Genomic DNA, 19,747 nt, shown 5'->3' with positions numbered 1-19,747 from the left:
CCGTCATTTGAATGCATAATTAAGCAAAATGTTAGTCAAACCATTCATCTTGAATGGAATCCAAATGCCACGATAAAAAAATTTAAAAATAATCAAAATAATCTTAAATGATATAATAATTATTTAAAAATATAGAAAAATACGTGCATCCTTCTTTCCACCCAAAAATAATTTTAATTTTTTACATAAGAAAAATGATTCTACTAACACGGTTAACTTAACTGAATGTTAATGTAAGTTTTACAAATTAGTAAGCATAAATGTAATATCGCCTGTTATTATCTGTGTGCTTTGTTTGCTGGGTGGCTATGTGCCTCTCTTGAACCTCAAAAAAAAAAAAAAAAAAAAATCTGTGCGCTTTTGTTTCTGGAACCTCCCAGAGCCCCTCCGAACGTTCTCCGGTCTTCATCATTTTTGCCTATCCAGAACTTTCTGTATCCGTCTCGGCTTCCTCCCCAAGAAACGGAACGCATCAACTCCGCCCCTTTCTCCCTCTATAAATACAAACCCGTTTCTCTCTTTCTTCCCGCTCGAATCACGCTGGTCAACCTGAAAAGTTACTCCAAAGTCTCATCGCGATCTCCAAGTCTCCATGGCTGCCATGATCGCCGCAAGGACGGCTCCCGTCTCCAAGCTCCTCGTCTCCCCTGTCCGCCCCTTCGCCACTTCTGCCGCCGGCTCCCGCCTTTTCAGCACCAACACCAAGCTCCGCGACCTCAACGATGACCACAGCCTCGACGTCGACCGCCGCCGCGACGACCTCTCCGATGCCCCCCGCCAGCGTGGCGACTCCTCTCCCTTCCCCAGCATCTTCTCAGGTAGTCGTCATCTCATTCCCCTTCATAATTCGTCGATTCCTTTACAGATTCTTTGATCTCTTTTCCGGACAATCGTTTCTAGATTCTGAATCGGGTCTGAATTTGTGGGGTTTCAGATGTGTGGGATCCGTTCACACCGACGAGGAGTTTGAGTCAGGTGTTGAACATGATGGACCAGATGCTGAACAACCCATTCACGGCAGCGAGCCGGGGGGCGACCGGGGGATTCCGCCGAGGATGGGAGGCGAAGGAGGACGGGGACGCGCTGCACCTGAGAATCGACATGCCGGGATTGGGGAAGGAGCACGTGAAGGTGTGGGCGGAGCAGAACACTTTGATCATAAGGGGAGAAGAGGAGAAGGAGGCGGAGGAGGAGGAGAGCAGCCGGAGGTACAGCAGCCGCATCGACCTGCCGCCGGAGGCGTACAAGATCGACCAGATCCGGGCGGAGATGAAGAACGGAGTTCTTAAAGTGGTGGTTCCCAAGGTCAAGGAGGAGGAGCGTAAAGAAGTGTTCCAAATCAAGATCGACTAGAAGAGTTCTTATGCTTCTCACTCGCCCTCTGTTGTTTTGGCAGAGGCGGGGTGTTCACTTTTCCCCTCTTTTTGTTCGATCTATTTCCTCAATGCGTTATGTCTTTTAAGATGGATATGGTTGTAGAACAAATGGACACAGTGTGGACGTTTAATCCGTGTGGATTTGATATTGCAGCGTTGGAAGGCTTGAGCATGTTCTTGGACGAGTCTGGCGTTGTTGGAAGGGTCTGGTAGAATTTGTTTTGGATATGGTTTCATTTATGCTTTGATTTGAGTCCTGATTTGAATTGTTTGGATTGACATGGAATGCTCAAATGGTGGGGTTTGACTTAATAACGTTGGTTATGTGAAGAAGGATTGAGCCGGCCGAGCCGATGTCCCTTCGACGTTGATTCTAGCGGGTGTGCTCATTTTTTGCGTTGTTTAGATAAGTATGCTTTATGTAAATAAAAGCATCTTAGATCCAACTCCCAGGACTCGTTTGGTTTGGAAGTAATTTTTTTTTTTTTTTTTGGAAATATAATCCATAGCAGAAGTAATCTATTGGAAGATGGTTTGTATTTGATTGGTAGAATATCTATTATATTCTAAATAAATATAGGATTATACTTTTTATTTTTAAATCTTATATAAATAATAATATTTTATTTATGTTAATTGTAATATAATATTGGATCATATGAATTTATTATATTAATATATTATTAATATTATAATTAATATAATATTAATATTTTAATATAGATATAAATATAATATAATATTAATATAAATATTAAAATATAATAAATATGATAATGTTAATATAATTATAAATATTATATTATATTCATATAAATATTAGGATTTAATTAATATAATATTATATTAATATTTATAAGGATAATATTTAAATAGTATTTTTAAGAATTAGTATGTTTCATAATATTTAAATGAAGATCTTGATATATATTATTATTTAATATTTTATTTTAATTATTTATTATTATTTTGTAAAATTTTAATTATGGATGTTAGGTTTTTCGTGAACTAAATGGGTCTTAAGTTTTATTGCAATAGATGTTTTTTTAGTTTTTTGATAAATCGGGTGGCTCATTTTTATAATACATTTTGTAAAATTAAAAAATAAAATATTTCTTATATATAAAATAAGAGGTTCATTTGAATGTTCGAAAATCTAAGTTTATTATAATATTTATATTTTTTTTTGTTTGTGTTGATAGATTTTGTATGAGAAAAAAAAGTGAGATACGATGAAATTAGGTAAAGTTATCCTTCTAATTTTTATTATTTGATAATATAATATCACATAATATAATAATATAATGATAATAGTGTAAGCAACATATTATAATTGTATTACTATATTATATATATTACATAATATGATAGCACACATTGACATTATAATTTTTTTGATAAATAAATATGATGTTATATTACTAACATTTTGTAAGACATCTTAGGCTAATTTTTTCATCTTTTAATTTCATTAGTGTTGGAGCACTTTAGACGCTTTCTCAGTCCCTATTCTAGAATCAAAAGAAAAATTAATATTGCATGAGATTTAGTGGCTATTATAAAATGGGTTGAAGTCGAGTTTTTGGCATAAATTATTGAAAAAAAAGTCTAGGATTTGTTTTGAAAGTTAATCATTTTTTAGTATGGATTTTTTCAAGTCATTATAGCTAATAATAGGTGATAATTTGACAATCCAAAGTTCAAGAAGTTTTGTTCGGAGGTCTATATCGATCAAAGGTTTATCTCGATCAGACATCTACAATTCAATGAAAAATGAGAAAGTTGAGGTAACTAATCGAACTATTTTATAGGGTCTCAAAACAAGGCTAAGCCAAGTAAAAAGACTCTGGATGGAGGAGTTTTACAATGTTCTTTGGATCTATCGAATTACTTCTTAGATCTCGATCAGAGAAATATCTTTCAGTCTTGTCTTCGACACTGAAGTGGTCATTCCGATCGAGATCAATCTTTCATCGACCTAAGTGAAAAATTACGAGTAAGCTAATTTCGATCAACCATGAGCAAATTTCGACTTGTTAGAAGAAACAAAAAAATTAGCTCAAATCAGAATGGCTACATATAAGCAACGGATAGCCTGATATCATAATGCTAGAGTCAAACTTAAAGTCTTCTGACTTGGCGATCTTGTGTTCCGATGAACCGAAGTGTCTAAACCTATCAAATAAGGTAAGCTGTCTCCAAACTAGGAAGGCTCATATTGAATTTCAGAAGTCGTCTAATCAGGAGCCTACAAATTGGAAGAACTCAATAGTAAGGCCATTCTCCAAACTTGGAATGTCGAGAACCTAAGGATGTATCATCAGTAAGCTTTCGAACTTGTATTATTAAAAAAATCAATAAAATATGCATGGTTTTTCTCAATTCTTTTTCAATTTTTTTTAAATATTTGAAATTAGATCAAACCGATTTAGAGATACCCCGGCCTTGGTTGGGGTCTCTAAAGAGAAGGTTGAAAACACAACTACCATAAGGAGATATCTGGGCTCCGGCTTACATCCTTGATTAGGTTGGCGGACTAATTTTTCAGAGATATCCCCACTTGAGCTAGGACCTCCAAAGATGTGCTCGGCTAACAATCGGCACTAGAGACACTTGAACTCCAGCTTAGACCTCCTGACTAGCTCGGCAGATTGATCTCTCGAAGATATCTCAGATCCAACAAGGACCTCCGAACACATGTTCGACAAATATCAACATGAGGAGACATCCCGACCTAAGTTGGGACCTTCGAACTCAAAATCAAGAATCGAGGATCGCCTTAGATCCGATCTTGGTTCTAGATAATTTTTTAAAGCAACCCATGATTATGTGAAGGCCATAGCCCTGACTAGAAGACTGATCAAGAGAAGAGCCGACCAAGACTATTTCGGTGACAAGCTCCAAAGAGCTAAGTCTACCTTAGCCACTTCGACGACCTATCCTAAAGGGCTAATTCAGACTTCAGTTTAGCACCAAACGTATGTCTGCTTCGATGACCTCCCTATAATTTAGACTTCGGCTCCATCTAGAACCCAAGTTTGCTTCGACAACCAGCCTTAAAAAGGCTAAACCAGACTTTGGTACTGTTCTAGGCCAAAATTTACTTTAGCTATATGTCAAAAGTTCAGCTATGATCTCAAAGACTTGAAACATTTCAAATAGCAAAGAAGCAAAGTAATAATGACATGCAGAAAATCGAATTCCTTTCATTAAGGTAACTCATGTTATAGCCACTTCAGTTACAGGTTCGAAGTATAAAAAGAAAGTAAAAAAATACAAAATTAAGGAGCTTTGACCTCCACCTTGGACTCAAGGATCACCTGCGATTGTTGGGCACTATCCTGATCCAAAGTTTTTCCACCCATGATATTATGATTCTACACGACTATGGGTGATTGGTACGGTTTGATATCTTAGGGTTGGCTCGATGTTATGGCTCACAGTTGATGATCTGTAAAAATATTAATTCTGATGATGGGCTATGCAGTTGTCATGGCTATTGAAGCTAAACTGATGTTTGCTTCACCCTTTTTGGTCTCGTCTTCTAGATTTATCTCCAATAGTGTTGCCGAGGTTGAAGCAGTATCTGCCCTTCCATCCTTTACCTTGTCCATCCTGGATGGTGTCGAAGAAGTGGTGCCAGTATATGCTCCATCTTCGTCAGTCTCATCTTCGCTCTCCTAGGGGCTTAGGTAACCTACATCGACTCAGTGGAAGAGTCGGGCTACTTACACCTTACAAAGGTCGAAGCCCATGGTGAAGGCCGACATGGAGCCCTTTAGATCTCCACCTCGAATGTCTCCAAGGTCTTATACTCCTCTATAGCCTGGAGCTTAGCTTTGGCAACAGCTAATGACTTTTCCTCAGCTATCCCCTCTTTGCTTGCCACAAGCTCTGCTTCGGTTGCCTTACGAGTTGTAATAGCTGCTGCCAGCTCCTCTAGTTTGACGACCTTCCCCCATTGGATGTCGGGCACTATCTTCTCATACGTGACCTTCCCCTCTAGGTTTTTTTATCTCGTCATGGGCCGCTTGGAGCTTGGACAAAAAGCCTAGGAAATCCTCTCCTCAGTAGCCTAGGCTCAACCCTCCGAGCTTGGGCTCCACCCTCCAACTCTTGCATCAAGTCAGAAAAGTTCAAATCCCTTCGTTGAGCACAGTAAAGTCATGGAGAAGCTATAAAGGAGAAAAGGAGGATAGAATCATCCAGTTATGGAGGTTGAAAAAGATCAAACTAAAAAAAGAAAAAAGAAGAAGAAGACTCATTGCAAGGAGCTCAGAGAAATCCGAGCTCACGATTTTCTTTACACGATGAGACTTACTCATTGACTAATCTGTCAGGTAGGAAGATCATCTGCATCGGCTTCTAGGTGAGCGAGCATCCAGAAATCTAGAATCAGATATCTAGACCATCTTCATCAGAGTTAGGAGCTCTTCCTCTATCCCGGATGAGGAGAGCCTAGCCCTGACCCTTGCCGTAAAGGAGCTCGGGGTGAATGGAGACAATGCGACCCTTTGTGTGGATCTAGCATTGAGAGAGGATAATGGCTATGGCATGTTGCTGAACTCTGGGCCGGCCCATCTCCAGGGAGGCTGATGGAGTGGACCTCAGAGGTGTTGTGATGATGACTTTCAACTTGTCGTCGATCTTTAATAGCTTATTGTTGGAAGTCCTTGGGATTGACATCAACTCAGGTGGAGTAGCCACCCTCTACTTCTTCTTGGATGATGAGGCCTCACCATTGGAAGAGCCCGATCTCTTCTTTAGGGTGGATCACAATGACTCCAAGATCGATCTCATCACTGCAATAGCAAACAAAATAGTTAGTATTCTATCGGACATGAGAGCAAAACCAAAATGAAAGGCTTAAAGTCAAGGAGATCGACTTTACCTGGAGGACTAACCAAGCTGATGTCAGCATCGTACAGAGCTTGCTCAATCAAGAGCTCCTATAGCAGTGGAATCTCCATGTACCACAGTCTGTGGAGATGCTCTTTGTCCTCCGGGAGCAGCTTAATATGATTATTCTAGGAGGTCTTTGGGTGCTTCCAGATCTAACTGAAGCCCCACGGGAGATCAAAAGAAATGAAAAAGAAATAATTTTTCCATCCGTGAACGAAGGAAGGCAACCTCTTGACGAATTGGTAGCCCCCATGAGGAGTGAAGTACCATCAATGCTTACTTTGAAGGTGCCTCTTCAAGATGAAAAATACTTGAAACAGCAAGCACCTTGCTCGATCTCGATAAGAACACAAAGAAAGATAAAGACTATGATTATCAGAGTACCATCCGGACTGGTCTGAGCAGAAATGTGTCGGTAAAAATCAAGAAGATTAGAAATGAAAGGATGAAGAAAAAATTGGAGTTTGGCTTAGAAGAATCTTTGGTAAATCATGAGGTGCTCCTTGGGAGCATCAGTCACTCGGCCATCCCGACCAGGCAGCTCCAATCGGAACCAATTAGAGAACTGATTTCGAGTCTAGATCCTTTCCATATCAGACTTAGTAAGAGTGGACCTCTCCATGCCTAGCCCATGCTTAGGAGCATCTGAAGCAAAAGGTTCGGATTAAGCTGGAGGGTCCGAGATAGCATGGTGTAGAGTTCCACCCCAATCCTAATCCAAAAAGGGACCAATCAAGAGCCCCGACCAGCCCGACAACTTTTGCCCTAGGTCTTAATACCGTCAGATGCTATTTGGATCAAAGAAAGAACAAAAATGCAAGAAAATACAAGAAAAAATGCGAACAATGGTAGAAAGATAAACTAAATAGAAGATTTAAAGAAACAAGTCCTAACAGCCATAGAAGAGACCAAGAAAGTGCAAGAGAAGGATAGTCGAAAAAGAAAGCCCAACGAATAAGTTGAAGGTGGAAAAAAAAAAGGTTGCTGGAAGCTCTAGAAGTGATGGACAGTGATGGAGAGCCCTTCCAATAGTTGTGAAGGTAGAATGCTAGGCAAAAAAAGATTAGTTGAAAGTGAAAAACAAGGGAAGAGCCAATATTTATAGCGATGCCGATGAGGCTGATCAACCTGATGGTTCGATGCACCCCCTAAGACGTCGATATGTATCAGCCTTTGATTGCCGTAGTAATCGTAATGATTATGAAAAAAATGCACTTTGTCACGTGTCAGCCTTAGGTATGATGAGCTAGTAATCGATGGATTCTTAGAATTGAATGTTTTAAATGATCCCAACATGCTATCTCAATTCCCATGCTTTCATAATTATGGCGTCTCGTAGGAAGCATCACCATGAAAATTGGAGCCCAGAATATTCCACACAGTAATGGTAGCATAAGTCCCAGCATCAGTTCAAAGTCAACCTCGAATATATCCCATGACCAAAAATGGCCCCCTTGATAAGCTACTCCCATCACCCGATGTCAGTAAACTACTTTGGACTCGAAAGTGGGAGGCAAATATTGAGTGTGGGTCATTTGGATGAGCCATTTTCTACCAACCAGAGTATTTTAGCCTGGGATTGAGGTGACCTAAACCACATTGGAGTTCCAGCCTACGGAGAAATAGTGGAAAGCCTACGGCCCTGGAGAGCCTCCAGAGAAATAGTGGAAAGCCTACGGAGAAATAGTGGAAACCACATTTGAACTTTTCATCAAATAAAAATCGATTTGGTGACAACCAATCTTAGCTCTTCAGGAGTCCGAACATCAAGTAATACTGCCCTGAGAATGATGACCTCGTACATACTTGATCGTCCCTAGATTCATATCGAGGTGGTACCTTGGTGCCCTGCTGACCTCAAGCTACCAGCCAACTCAATGGTAAGATCGACTCGCTGAAATCTCTCTATAATTTCTAAAACATGGATAGAATCCACGCTAACACTCACGAGTAACAATCATGATTTATAGATTAGTGAGAGGATTCCCTATTCTAACGACTAACTGGATCAAGGCCTAATAACCTACTAAGCTACGGCTTAACGGCCTATTGGATTTAGGCATAATGGCCTATGCCTCCATCTCCATCTAAAAGAGGTAATGAGGGAACCCTAAGGTAAATGAGCAAACACATGAAGAACAATGCTTATATTTCCTCACTCTCCCATCTTTTTTCTTCTTTCCTCTTCCTTGTTCTCAAGCTCTAGCTAACAATCATCGGAGGGCCTTCTATCGGAGCTCCTTCAGCGAGTGCAAACTTTTGTTGCAAATTCATGAACGAGAAAGCACCTTCCAATCAGGCCTGAGCTCCATGTTGGTGAATGACCGATATCAGTCCGAAAACTTGTTGCAACAATATGCAAGAGAAAAGGGTTGATATATACGTTTAGCCTTAAAATTTGATGACTTAAAATTGTGTAATATAGCTATCAAAATCGGAGTAGATCTAAAAACTTATACCATTAGATTCATATGCATGTCATGTTTGGTCAAAAATTCACCATTTGAACTAGTTCAAATTCCAGTACTAGCCAGTGTCCTGTAGTTTTCCTATCCGTTGATTGTTGAAACCGATGACCAGTTAGGAGTCAATGAAAGGAGCTTGCCATGACACCTTAAAGGCCAGCTCCAGGTTTGGAACCTGCCTTTGTTAGTTTTAAATCAAGCTCTCGCGATTAGGGACCAACCTCCAAAATTTTTTAGGACTTACAAGAGTCTAGACAAGAAAAAAAACAGAGTTACAGGCCAGCAGCTACAGAATCAAATCAAAACATAGACCCGGAGCTTTGCTTAATCTTTCTAGCATTGTTTCATCAACGTTGTCTAACCATTTTCTACCAAAAAAAAAAAAGAAAAAAGAAAACAATTGTTAGAGCATCAGTGAAAGGTACCAATCTATTTCTTAAAAAAAAAAAGAAAAAAAGCAATGGTGCACTCTTTAAGTCAGAGATGAGAATGCTTTGTCATGTATTTTATTTCTTCTACTTTAGTTCTTTTAAATTTGTCTTGAATTTTGTTAAATTACTAAAGATCATACTTGCTGATGAAGAACAATGGAATTTACAAATCATGCATGCTGTTCTGATTGTTTCAGAGTAGTTGAACGCACCGAGGAGTTCCGAAATTTCAGATGTAAATTATTTCTTCCATGATTCATTCCTGTGAGCAATCCTTACATGAAGCTAGCAGCATTCTTTTATATATATATATATATATATATATCATACTCTGTAATATTGTTGGTTGTCCCGAACGGAACCTGAGAGCATACTCGATTGTTTCTCCTCCTGGGCCGACTAGTATCAGCCCTGACCCACTGCTTGCTGCATTAGAGGATTCATCTATGTGCAGGGTCCACAAGAGTTCAAGCTGCTGAGCCCTTGCTTCCCCCGCCTTCGAGGTCTTCGATTGGTCTTGAGTTGGTTTTTTATCTAAGTAAGGAGGTGCATTCAGCAATCAAGTTTGCCAATACCTGGGCTTTGATAGCTGCTCAGCTGGTCAAACACGGGCAACGCCTACTAATTTCAATCATAAGATTTTTTCAATTCCATTAGCCCTTGTTTGTGCATTCTAATGTATGGGGCCCTTCGCCTGTGCTTTCTCTCTTTGGTTATCACTACTATGTCTCGTTTATAAATGATGTATATCCTTAAAAAAAATTATTATTAATAACCAATCAGAGGTACTTAAGTGCTTTCAGCTTTTTTAAACTAAGGTTGAGAATTTCTTCTTTTGTCATCGGATTCCAGTTTTACGCTCAGATTCAGGGGGAGAATATGTCTCATCAGTTTTCTCTTAGTTTACAGCCACTCATGAAATTGATCATCAGTTCTCCTGCCAATATAGCTCACAGCAAAATGGGGTCGCTGAAAGGAAGCATAGACACAACTCAGTTAAAACCTTCTTGTTGATATAAACTCTTGAGAAAGATCAGTCTGTTATCTCTAGAGTAACTTTTATCCATTGAGCGACGGTTCTTCCACTCGACACCGTCGGATCACTAAGGCTGACTTTCGTCTCTGCTCGACGGGTAGGTCTTGCAGTCAAGCTCCCTTCTGCCTTTGCACTCGAGGGCCAATCTCCATCCGACTCGAAGAAATCTTTGCACGCCTCCATTACTTTTTGGGAGGCCTATGCCCCATAGAAACTGTCTACCTAAGACTGTCCCTTGACCTGCAGGTCCTGACATAAGGTTAGAATTCTAGCTCTTCCAGAGTGGTATCTCACTGATGGCTCGAGTCATGACCTTCGTATGGTTTTTGAACGATTGTGGAAACATAAACTCTGCATGAATCCAGTCAAATGCGCTTGAGGGCTTACATCTGAAAAATTTCTAGTGTAGTCCGCCATCGAGGGATTGAAATCGATCTGAAAAGGATCTAGGTGATTCAGGAGATGCCACCTCCAAGAAACCTAAAGGAGCTTAAATCACTCCAAGGAAGATTGGCTTACATCCGATCGAATCATTGTTATTTGACTTGGACCTGTTCTGAAAAAATCGAGGTATTTCGAATTATTTGTTGACACGGACTAAGTAAGGAAAAACCTCTAAAATGATTTTAATATTAGACCTTGGACATATAATAGTTTCGAATCGAATCTCTTTAGAAAGATGGTCTTTTGTCCCATGATAGCCTGCTCCAGTCTCCTTACGAAACTTTTGTTATTGGGTTAGTCATATACTTCACATGTTTTTAGCGATTCACATGGCATCATCAAATGATATAAATTTTGGATAAGAATCTACAATGCACTAGAACGTCCTTGTTGACGATCCTTTACTCCGACAGCATCTAAGATTTCTCGAACAATATGATATCTTACACCGAATAAATCCTTAACCCTTTCCCTTCTTACTAATACTATAGAATGTTCTTGTAAATTATGATCAATATCAGATATATATATATATATATATATATATATATATATATATATATATATATAGAGGAACTGCCTATTCTTATATATGAGTACATTCATAAAATAATCCTTAATTTACTACAGAGCAATATTTTTGATGTGAGAGTTCACTACGAAATGTACTGAAATATACTTTTCCTCTCGTGAGGAATGAAAGAGTTCAAGTCTACTACAGAAGATCACAACTAAACCATTTTAGTGCATGGAAGTCACTCTGAGCGTCCAGACGACGGCCGCTCCATAACATGGGTGGATTGCTTAGGAGGCTTCACCAGTAGAGCATTCATCATGGGCTTAACCTTCTCCGTTATCTTTACAATGAGCAAGAATAAGACCCTATACAGAATAACCATACCGAATAATATAGCAAGATCAATCCACTTGGAGTACCCCATTTCAACTTGCCAGGTGTCTCTCAGAATCTCTTCACCAGTAATGGTGGGAGGGCCCCCTGCTTGGTTGTTGGGGAAAGTTAGACCCAAGAACTCATTCTTGTAGAAGCCTTGGTTAGCATACTTATGGAAGGCAATGTAGTACATCGGATATCGCCACACCGGCTTGGGGAGGTCGTCGGGCAACCGGAAGAAGCCGCCGTTCAGCATCATCACTCCCTGGATTCCAGCCCCAGTTATGATGCCCATCAGGAAGTCTGGGACGATGCTTGCAACAATCATCATCAAGCCCTCAACTAGCATCATGCACATGAACAGCACCAGAGCAAAGTAGGCAAAGTGATCTATTCTCCTCTGAAGGCCAACAAGGTAGTAGGCCATGGCCCCTGGTGCTACAGAGATGAGAGCCAAGTATGGAGTGGCAGAAAGAGTGTTGGCGATCACAAATGCAGTGACACCATAATGCCCGTTCAGTCTTTCTCGTCCAAAGACCTAGAGAGTGAAATGGCCAAAACAGAGCAGAGAAAGCTGCTTGTGTGCTTATATATTCTAGTAATGAAGATACAAATGTTAATAAACTTAACACCTGTGATTTGTATTTATAGCTGACCTTTATAATAGAAAGAGAGTTTTTATGCAGCATCAAAGTGATCAAAATATTATATGTTGCAGCAAGACGCCAAATAAAAAGAGAAATCGAAGAAAACAAAAATCAATGCAAACTCAGGATTTACGTAGAAAACTCTTTAAATCAAAAGAAAAAACCACGGACAGAAATAATTGGAGATTTTTTACTATCTTCAATATTGAAGATTGCAGAATCTAAAGCCTCTATTAACTCTATGGCCAATGCTAATCTAAATACTAAACACCTTTATATTATATTTTTTCACTAGAATGGACTTAAAAACAGTAAAAGTAGCAGTAATACTCTATAATTGTTGCTAAGATTACAGAAAAAAGAAAAACAAGAATTTAGTACTAAAGTTATCAAAAAAATTCTTATATCTTGTTAGGCATGCTCTTGGACCTAAATGATATTGCTACGATTAGGAAAAAAGCAATTAGAGTTTAGCACCAAAAGTTACAAAAAAACTGTTATTTCTCATTAGGCATGCACTTGGACCCAAATGATATTGTAATAATCAAGAAGCAGACCATGATGCAATTTGCACCAATTATTAGCATTTATGGCTAAAGTCATATTTCATGTATTGAGTGTGACTATGAAAGGTAAGAGTTAAAAACATCGTATTCTCATTAAGCATCCATTACCTGAACATATTCTAGTCTTGCATGGTTAGAAGAAGGAAAATAATGATGAATAAATAAGACAGTTCTTTTATCATGATGCTATATGACTGTTAACCAAATCATGTGTTGCGAGTGTCAATAAAAGAAGGATGATATATCGATCAACACTTTTAACGTACAATATGTGCTTGGTGAAATTTATTGGGCATGTTTGGATATTCTAATAGGGTTGGACTGATAATTCTGTAGAAATCAAATCTGTTAGCCCATCTGGCTTGTATTTTCTGAAACCCTATCTCAATCCAGCCCAGATCCTAGCTTTTAGGTTGTTGGAAGAAAAAAGGATTCATAGAGGCCTTTTTTTCCTTTCCATAGGATTTGGACTGGGCAGGATTTGGTTGGGTTGATATAGGGCCACGCTTGAATGCATGGTCTAATTCATGAATCCTAAAGAATTTTTAGCTCAAAACTGTAGGAAATTAACAAGCCTACAGAGTATTTTAATTTGTAAGTGATGACAACATCATTATCATTCAGATGCATAACTATGTCTAGGGAGAAAATGACTAACCTTCATGTCCTCCACGAAAGATGGAAATCCCCCTATTGCCATAAAAGTCAGGAATGCAGCTATGAACATGAGCATAGAACCTCTGGCCTGAAAATTTCAAAACCAGCACTAAATTATAATACGTATAAAACAGCATTAAAATGACCTTTTAAGTTCATAAGGGAATACACTTACATACCTGAATTGAACCATAAGTATGGCCAACATCATGGTATATGGTGCCTACACAGAGGCAAAGCGCAATATAAATGGCAAATCGCAACCAGTAGTAGCCCAAATCTCTGTACATGTTCACAAAGGACCTTCTGGTGAGGACCAGGGATTGAGTTAAGAAGCTAGCTTGACTTCCTTTCTTCACCAGAGCTCCTCCCTTTCCATAAAAGGTAATACAAGTAAAATTAGAACATGAGATGATACTATAAGGTATTGTGCTAAGCGATGTTTTTTGATTAACATCGTGAACAAACAAGTACTAATCCAAGATTGTGATCACCCTTCCACGAATCTCTGCAATTTGTTGAGCTACTTGTTGTGAAATAATGGAGGACTTATAAGATTTCACAAGGGTCTCAATTACTTCAGCCGTGGTTATTGGATTAACTTTAGGGCCTTCTTCGATATCCTGTTGGAACAAATCATAGGAACATCGTCGAAATTTTACCAGGTCTTCAACTATGGATAATTAGCAACCAAAAAGCTGTTGGAAGTGATGCTGCATACCTTCTCAAAGTCTTTGTTGATTGTCCTAAGGTAATGATCTGAAGGATTTCGATGAGGTGGACACGGGAAGCCATTCAAAGCGAAGAACTGGAGAAAATGGAGTGCAACAAAATGGATGAACTCACTTGATTTTCAATCTATATACTATATTAAAAAGAGCATTAAGGGTCCTTTGGATCTGTCCAATTTGTCCATGTAAGTAATATTATTTGTTTCACTAACAAAATTTTATTTTTTAACAATCATGAGTACTGATAGTTTGGAAATAAAAATGTGAATAATGACTAATTTTGTCTAAATCTCATATTTGATGGCATCTTTGTAATGCCCCAAATGAGTTTTTCTCTACCCTAACTTCTTGCCAAAAAAATTAGTTCCTACCTGTCTCTATCTCCCTGCAACAACGTTCTACTACCTAACTTCATCCATTTTAATTTTAATTTATTTAATTTGTTTAATATTATTTACTTTTGTTATTAGTTGTGCATTGCACATGCTTGTTTATATAAAAATGAAACTCCTCTTTTTATTATCATAGTCTAACTTTGACATTTACATGAGAAAATATATCACAATTGATTCCATGCTTGTTATGATAGCTACTCACAAACTTCGATGTTCTGTTTAATTTTATTGAAAAAACCTGTGCAAAGTATCTGCTTAATTATCCTGCTATTTTTCTTATGCTCAAGCAAAGCCTAATCGATCCTTTGCATATTTTGTGAGCCATGTGTATATAAAAGAATTCTTTCTTATATTTAAAACTGTAAACATATGTCCAGATTTGTATGTAAATCCGATTGGATTCAAAAAAATGATATCTATCCGAATCTGATCAGATATTGGATATGCAAATAGATTTAGTTGGATAATATTTCACTCATTTTTAGTCATAATTTATAACAAAAATATTTTGTTTCCAATATTTGATTTTGAGTGATTAAATAGTATTATTGTTAATAGCCAGCTTTTTGTGATGAAAACCAAAATATTTTAGAAAAAATATATTTTTATTATTTTAATAGAAAAAATTAGAGTTGACTTTTATGATCAAAGTAGATGTTTAGATAATATTGTTTATCCACTTTTAGTGACAGATTATTTTTTCTTGAATATATGTGTGTTAATGATAATATTTATTTCATCACAAAATATAGAATATTTTATGATAAATTATCATTTTCACCATTAATAATTTTTAGTGATTAGGCATTTACTATGAATTTAATGATGGAAATTTTTTTATCGCGAAATACTTTAGATGATAAAATTTACTTTTAAGCAACAAAACTTTTTGATTGCTAAATGAATAAATTTTTGCAGTGAATTATGCAGTATATATAATATATAATGGTCAAGCAAAGCTTGTTATATGTATATTGGGATCATATACAAGCAAGTCAAACATATAATATGTCAATCCTTGATACCGAGCATGTTCTGTGTCCATGTTACATGCTTGCATATGTACTTATGTGACTAGGTGTGCGCGTGTGCGTGCGTGCGTGCAAAGATAAGGTTGTCATACTTACCAAAAAAAGAAAAAGGTAAGGTTGTCATGTAGGTGGTAATTAAGTATATACTTCTAAAAGACTACATGATTTATTTTATATCATACATTCCTGCATGTTGCCAAAGACTGGTATGGAAGTGTTACCAAACAAAAAAAAAGAAAAGAAAAAAGACCGGTATGGAAGAGGGATAACCACCTTTCTTGTTCCTACCTTGGAAAATCATGGGCTACCATGCGTTATTTTTTTTTCTGGTATACTAATGTATATGAATACTCTAATGTGAACAGATCACTTTAGTTGTCGTTGGTTAACGCGTTGGATACTCTTGAGGTCATTTAATTGATTGCAAAAGGTATGAGGTATTTGTTGAAGTTTCGCAAAGAAAAAGAGGAGAAGAAACCTAATAGCATAATATTATAAGATGACCCATTAGTCCACCGGCCATGGAAAAGTAAAGCAAGCAACGCGCTCGCTGGCTTTGAAAATTTTGGTCGTTTTCCACGGGAGAAAAAGAAACAAGTGGTCACGTCTCATGTCAACCCATTTCTTTTCTTTGCTAGTGAGCCGGTTTGGAGCCATGAATTGGAATACACCTACCTCGCTGGTCGTTGAAGCTGGGCCAAAGTACACCGTTTCGCCGTAAGCCAGGAGGCAAAGGCCATGAAAGAGATCAAAAACTTCACTGCTGGGCTGGTGGATGGCCGCGACGACGGTCATCCCCTCCCGGCGAGCTAGCCTGGATATCCTGTTCATCACATGGTACGACGCAGCGCTGTCGAGCCCGCTGGTCGGCTCGTCGAGGAAGAGAAGCTCAGGCCTGGTCAGAATCTCCATGCAGATGCTCACTCTCCTCTTCTGGCCACCACTGATGCCCTTGGAAGCCCACCCCCCTATCCTTGTATCCATGGCGCCTCCCAACCCCATCTCTCGGATGGTCGCCTCCGCCCTCTCCCTCTTCTCGGCCCTCGACATGGATTCCGGCAGCTGGAGCTGTGCCGAGTAGTACACAGCTTCTCTGATGGTGAGCGTCGTCATCAGTACATCATCTTGTGTCACATAAGCCTAAGGGCCAAGTTTTATTAACAAGATGCAGTCAACTAAAGAAAGGAAAAAGAAACAAAGAAAAGAACATAACTGATGAAAATTAATGCTTTCATACTGATGTCCCAAATGCAAGTTTCTGCTTTTGGCCATTGATTAAGATTTCTCCCCTTTGGCCTACGTTTGATCCTAGTCTTCCTATACATGTACATATCCATCAATTTTTAACATGACATCAGAACATAGCGAAAACTTCATGCGATAAATACACAAATTAAGATAAAAATATAATATGAAGCTTTATATTTATGTTTACCTGCAAGCGTGTCAAGAAGTGTAGACTTGCCACAACCGGATGGTCCCATGATGGCCAAGACCTCACCCGGGCTTGCATAACCATTAAGCCCGCGAAGGATCGGGACACGCCCTCCTTTGCCATCCGATGCCGAGACCCAGAGATCTTCCCATGTGAGGAAGACACCAGGATTATTTTTGTGGTTGCTCTCGAGGTCTTCATGGCCAACCACGCCCCAGCTTGGTACCTTCTCTTTGAACGACGTGTTCACCACATCCATCTCCGGCAAGCTCTCGAATTCTTCTCGGCTGTCGTGATGAAAGCGAGGGTGAACATGGGGTGGAGGAGCAAATGTACCACTGAAAGGGAATGACCTGTCGATGCCTCCCCGAGCATCGACGCTGGTCCTCAAGTCATGCATCTCTATGTCGTCTTCTTCGACGACCAGAGGGCGGAGAGGCCTCGTAGGGCTTGGGCTTGGAGTCCATCTGGGCACGGGGAAGGGAGAAGCCATGGCAGTTTTGAGCTAAAAGAGAACGCAATAAATAGACATGGTGGCCCCGAGAATATGATAATTACGTGGGGACGAATTCTTTGAACGGCCAACTAGGACAGGTGGGTTTCTTTCTTGTTGGTAAACAATTAGGACAGCTGGGTTGATCACGGAAACGCAGGGTATGAAGCAGCCCTACGCCTTGCAATTGGGGTAGTTATTCATTTTTTTTTTTTTCTTCACACGGCCGCTTAGAGAGGTGGGAGGTGCAAGGGTGATAAAAGTCCTCCAGTGATGTCACAAGAATATACGGTGCGGGAAAGGACTTTTGCATGCCACCTATTCTTTCTTACAACTCTTAAAAGATCTTGGTATCAGTTTTGCACCACATAATTCTATATCATTATGAATAGCCTCCACATCATTTATCGTTGAGTCCAGCGACATCTCTCCTTCATCACCATGATACACTGTATATCGCACTATTGATATCCCATCATATTCTAGGAATGAATGAGAGCCGTTTATTTCTAAGATGAATGATGTGGCAATAACCTATGATGGTAGAAAACTCTATGGTGCAAAATTCGAACGGTAGAGAATCCAAACTGCTCTTAAAATACTCTCTTTTTCTCTAAAAAATTCATTTAAAGAATAAATATAGAGAGCAAAGTCCATGAGTTTTTTCTCTTATCTCTCTCTCTCTCTTTCACTTTTTTCTCTCCTTCGGTATACTAGCATACATCCGATGATATTAAAAACTTTACTGACTAATTATAGCTTGTTAGTTCAACTCTTCATCAACCTCTCTTCTCCATCACCCTTCTTCTCTTTCTATCAAACCTCGAGATATCAAATCTATTCGAACCCAGGAAATTTATCTCACTATTGATGGCCCCACCCCCACCATCAACATCCTCATCTTGTCGAAGAAGTAGATTGAGCTCATCGCTACAGATCTTAAGAAAATAGATAAAATCAAACTAGCAGGGTTGAGGTATAAAGGAGCCTCATATATATATATATATATATATATATGACTGTGTATTACCTTGACTTGAGATGTGTGCCAATAAAGCATAAGGTATGCATCAACAAAAATAATATGTATCTATGAATATTAGATATCTATCAGCATATCAAAGAAGCTGAAATATGTATTAATTAGTTGGACATATAAAGTATATCAGAAAAATAATGATGGAAAACATATATTATCTCAATTTGAGGTGTGTCCTAACAAAATATAAGATGTGTAGTAACAACATGATATGTATCAATGACTTATAATTAGGTTGCAGTTGGATCGACCACTGACCGGGACAATGATATCGGCGTTTTTTTCCATTTGGTGGAGCCCAAGTATCATGCTTTCCCTCCTATCCACTGCCCTGCATTTTGATGAAAAAGATAGGAGAGAGATTCCTTCATATCTCCTTTGATGGGTAGGATTGGAGGTAGGTTTGATCGAAATGGACTGTTCAAGTTATATGTCACCGTGATCATTAATTGCTTTTAGATGAGGAACTGGTTTACAGATCGAGATCATCTGAATAGAAGGTATTTGATTCTGGAAGAGGGGAAGGTGGAGTATTCGGATAAAGGAGAGAGATTAGAGGAGAGAGTAGCGATGGCACTGGGGGAAAGGAGGGTGATGACCACCGCTGTCCTTTTTCTGGCTCTCTCTTTGCTTGGTTTACCTTCTTTTTTTTCTCTTTTTAGTTTATGTTACGAGAATGTATTAGATGATTTTGGATTTATCTTATGCATACTTTGGGATCTATTAGATGAGGTATGTGGATGCTGATATCTAATGCTAACTGATTATTAAATATTCTGTCGCATCTTTATCACAAGTTGGCCAACTTACGACAGACAATGGTTTAAATGTCTATCAATTTTGTAACGCGTTCACACGTAACCTGATATTACTCTGTGACATTCTAAAGGTTTCTTTAGAATGAAAGCAGAAGCGAGACGGCCAACCAAAATTCCAGACTTGATAACCAAGGTATAGTTGCTATTTAATAGTCTTTTGTGAGGTAGGTCAAGTGTATTTGTGATCTCTTTCCACTTCACGTGTCGCTCCTTGTTGACGAGGAATGCTGTTATTTGAGAGCATAAAAGAACGAATCAACACTCCACTGTCCGTTTGTAAAAGTTTTTGGACAAGCCTCATATTATAAGCTATGATAATGGTACGATTTTTCTATGTAAGCATCAAACATTAAAAAAGAAATAAAGTCAAACAAGATGGAATCTGTAAC

General features: G+C 38.7%; 2 protein-coding genes across 3 annotated transcripts; one reads left to right on the top strand and one right to left on the bottom strand.

Moving 5' to 3' along the window:
• Positions 1-426: 426 nt before the first annotated feature.
• LOC105056781 (small heat shock protein, chloroplastic) lies at positions 427-1,558 on the top strand. 2 transcript variants are annotated; one of them, XM_019854365.3, is made up of 2 exons: positions 427-821; positions 935-1,558. In XM_019854365.3, the coding sequence occupies exons 1-2, from the start codon at positions 593-595 to the stop codon at positions 1,351-1,353; spliced, it is 648 nt and encodes a 215-aa protein (XP_019709924.1). In that variant the 5' UTR covers positions 427-592; the 3' UTR covers positions 1,354-1,558. The 2 variants fall into 2 exon arrangements, with proteins under 2 accessions (XP_019709924.1, XP_010937389.1); XM_010939087.4 differs by having other exon boundaries at positions 440-818.
• Positions 1,559-11,274: 9,716 nt separating this feature from the next.
• Positions 11,275-17,527, bottom strand: LOC105056780 (ABC transporter G family member 1). The gene is made up of 8 exons (XM_010939085.3): positions 17,009-17,527; positions 16,811-16,890; positions 16,249-16,713; positions 14,138-14,224; positions 13,911-14,039; positions 13,596-13,787; positions 13,418-13,504; positions 11,275-12,084 (listed from the first exon to the last, which is right to left on the bottom strand). Exons 1-8 carry the CDS (start codon positions 17,499-17,501, stop codon positions 11,410-11,412), a joined length of 2,208 nt encoding a protein of 735 aa, XP_010937387.1. The 5' UTR covers positions 17,502-17,527; the 3' UTR covers positions 11,275-11,409.
• Between the last annotated feature and the right edge of the window lie 2,220 nt (positions 17,528-19,747).

The sequence above is a fragment of the Elaeis guineensis genome, chromosome 13 (genome assembly GCF_000442705.2).
Source record: "Elaeis guineensis isolate ETL-2024a chromosome 13, EG11, whole genome shotgun sequence".
NCBI lineage: Eukaryota > Viridiplantae > Streptophyta > Magnoliopsida > Arecales > Arecaceae > Elaeis > Elaeis guineensis.
The sequence above is the reverse complement of the archived record's forward strand: the minus strand, read 5'-3'. Positions and strand labels throughout refer to the sequence as shown.

What these genes read in the sequence shown, in the direction of transcription:
- LOC105056780 (XM_010939085.3), bottom strand. Translation starts at nt 17,501, where the DNA reads ATGGCTTCTCCCTTCCCCGTGCCCAGATGGACTCCAAGCCCAAGCCCT. An exon ending in CAGCTTCAACGACCAGCGAG is followed by an intron (nt 14,225 to 16,248) that starts GTAGGTGTATTC and finishes CATTTTCTCCAG; the next exon opens with TTCTTCGCTTTGAATGGCTT. An exon ending in ATACTTATGGTTCAATTCAG is followed by an intron (nt 13,505 to 13,595) that starts GTATGTAAGTGT and finishes TGAAATTTTCAG; the next exon opens with GCCAGAGGTTCTATGCTCAT.
- LOC105056781 (XM_019854365.3), top strand. Translation starts at nt 593, where the DNA reads ATGGCTGCCATGATCGCCGCAAGGACGGCTCCCGTCTCCAAGCTCCTC. An exon ending in CCCCAGCATCTTCTCAGGTA is followed by an intron (nt 822 to 934) that starts GTCGTCATCTCA and finishes GTGGGGTTTCAG; the next exon opens with ATGTGTGGGATCCGTTCACA.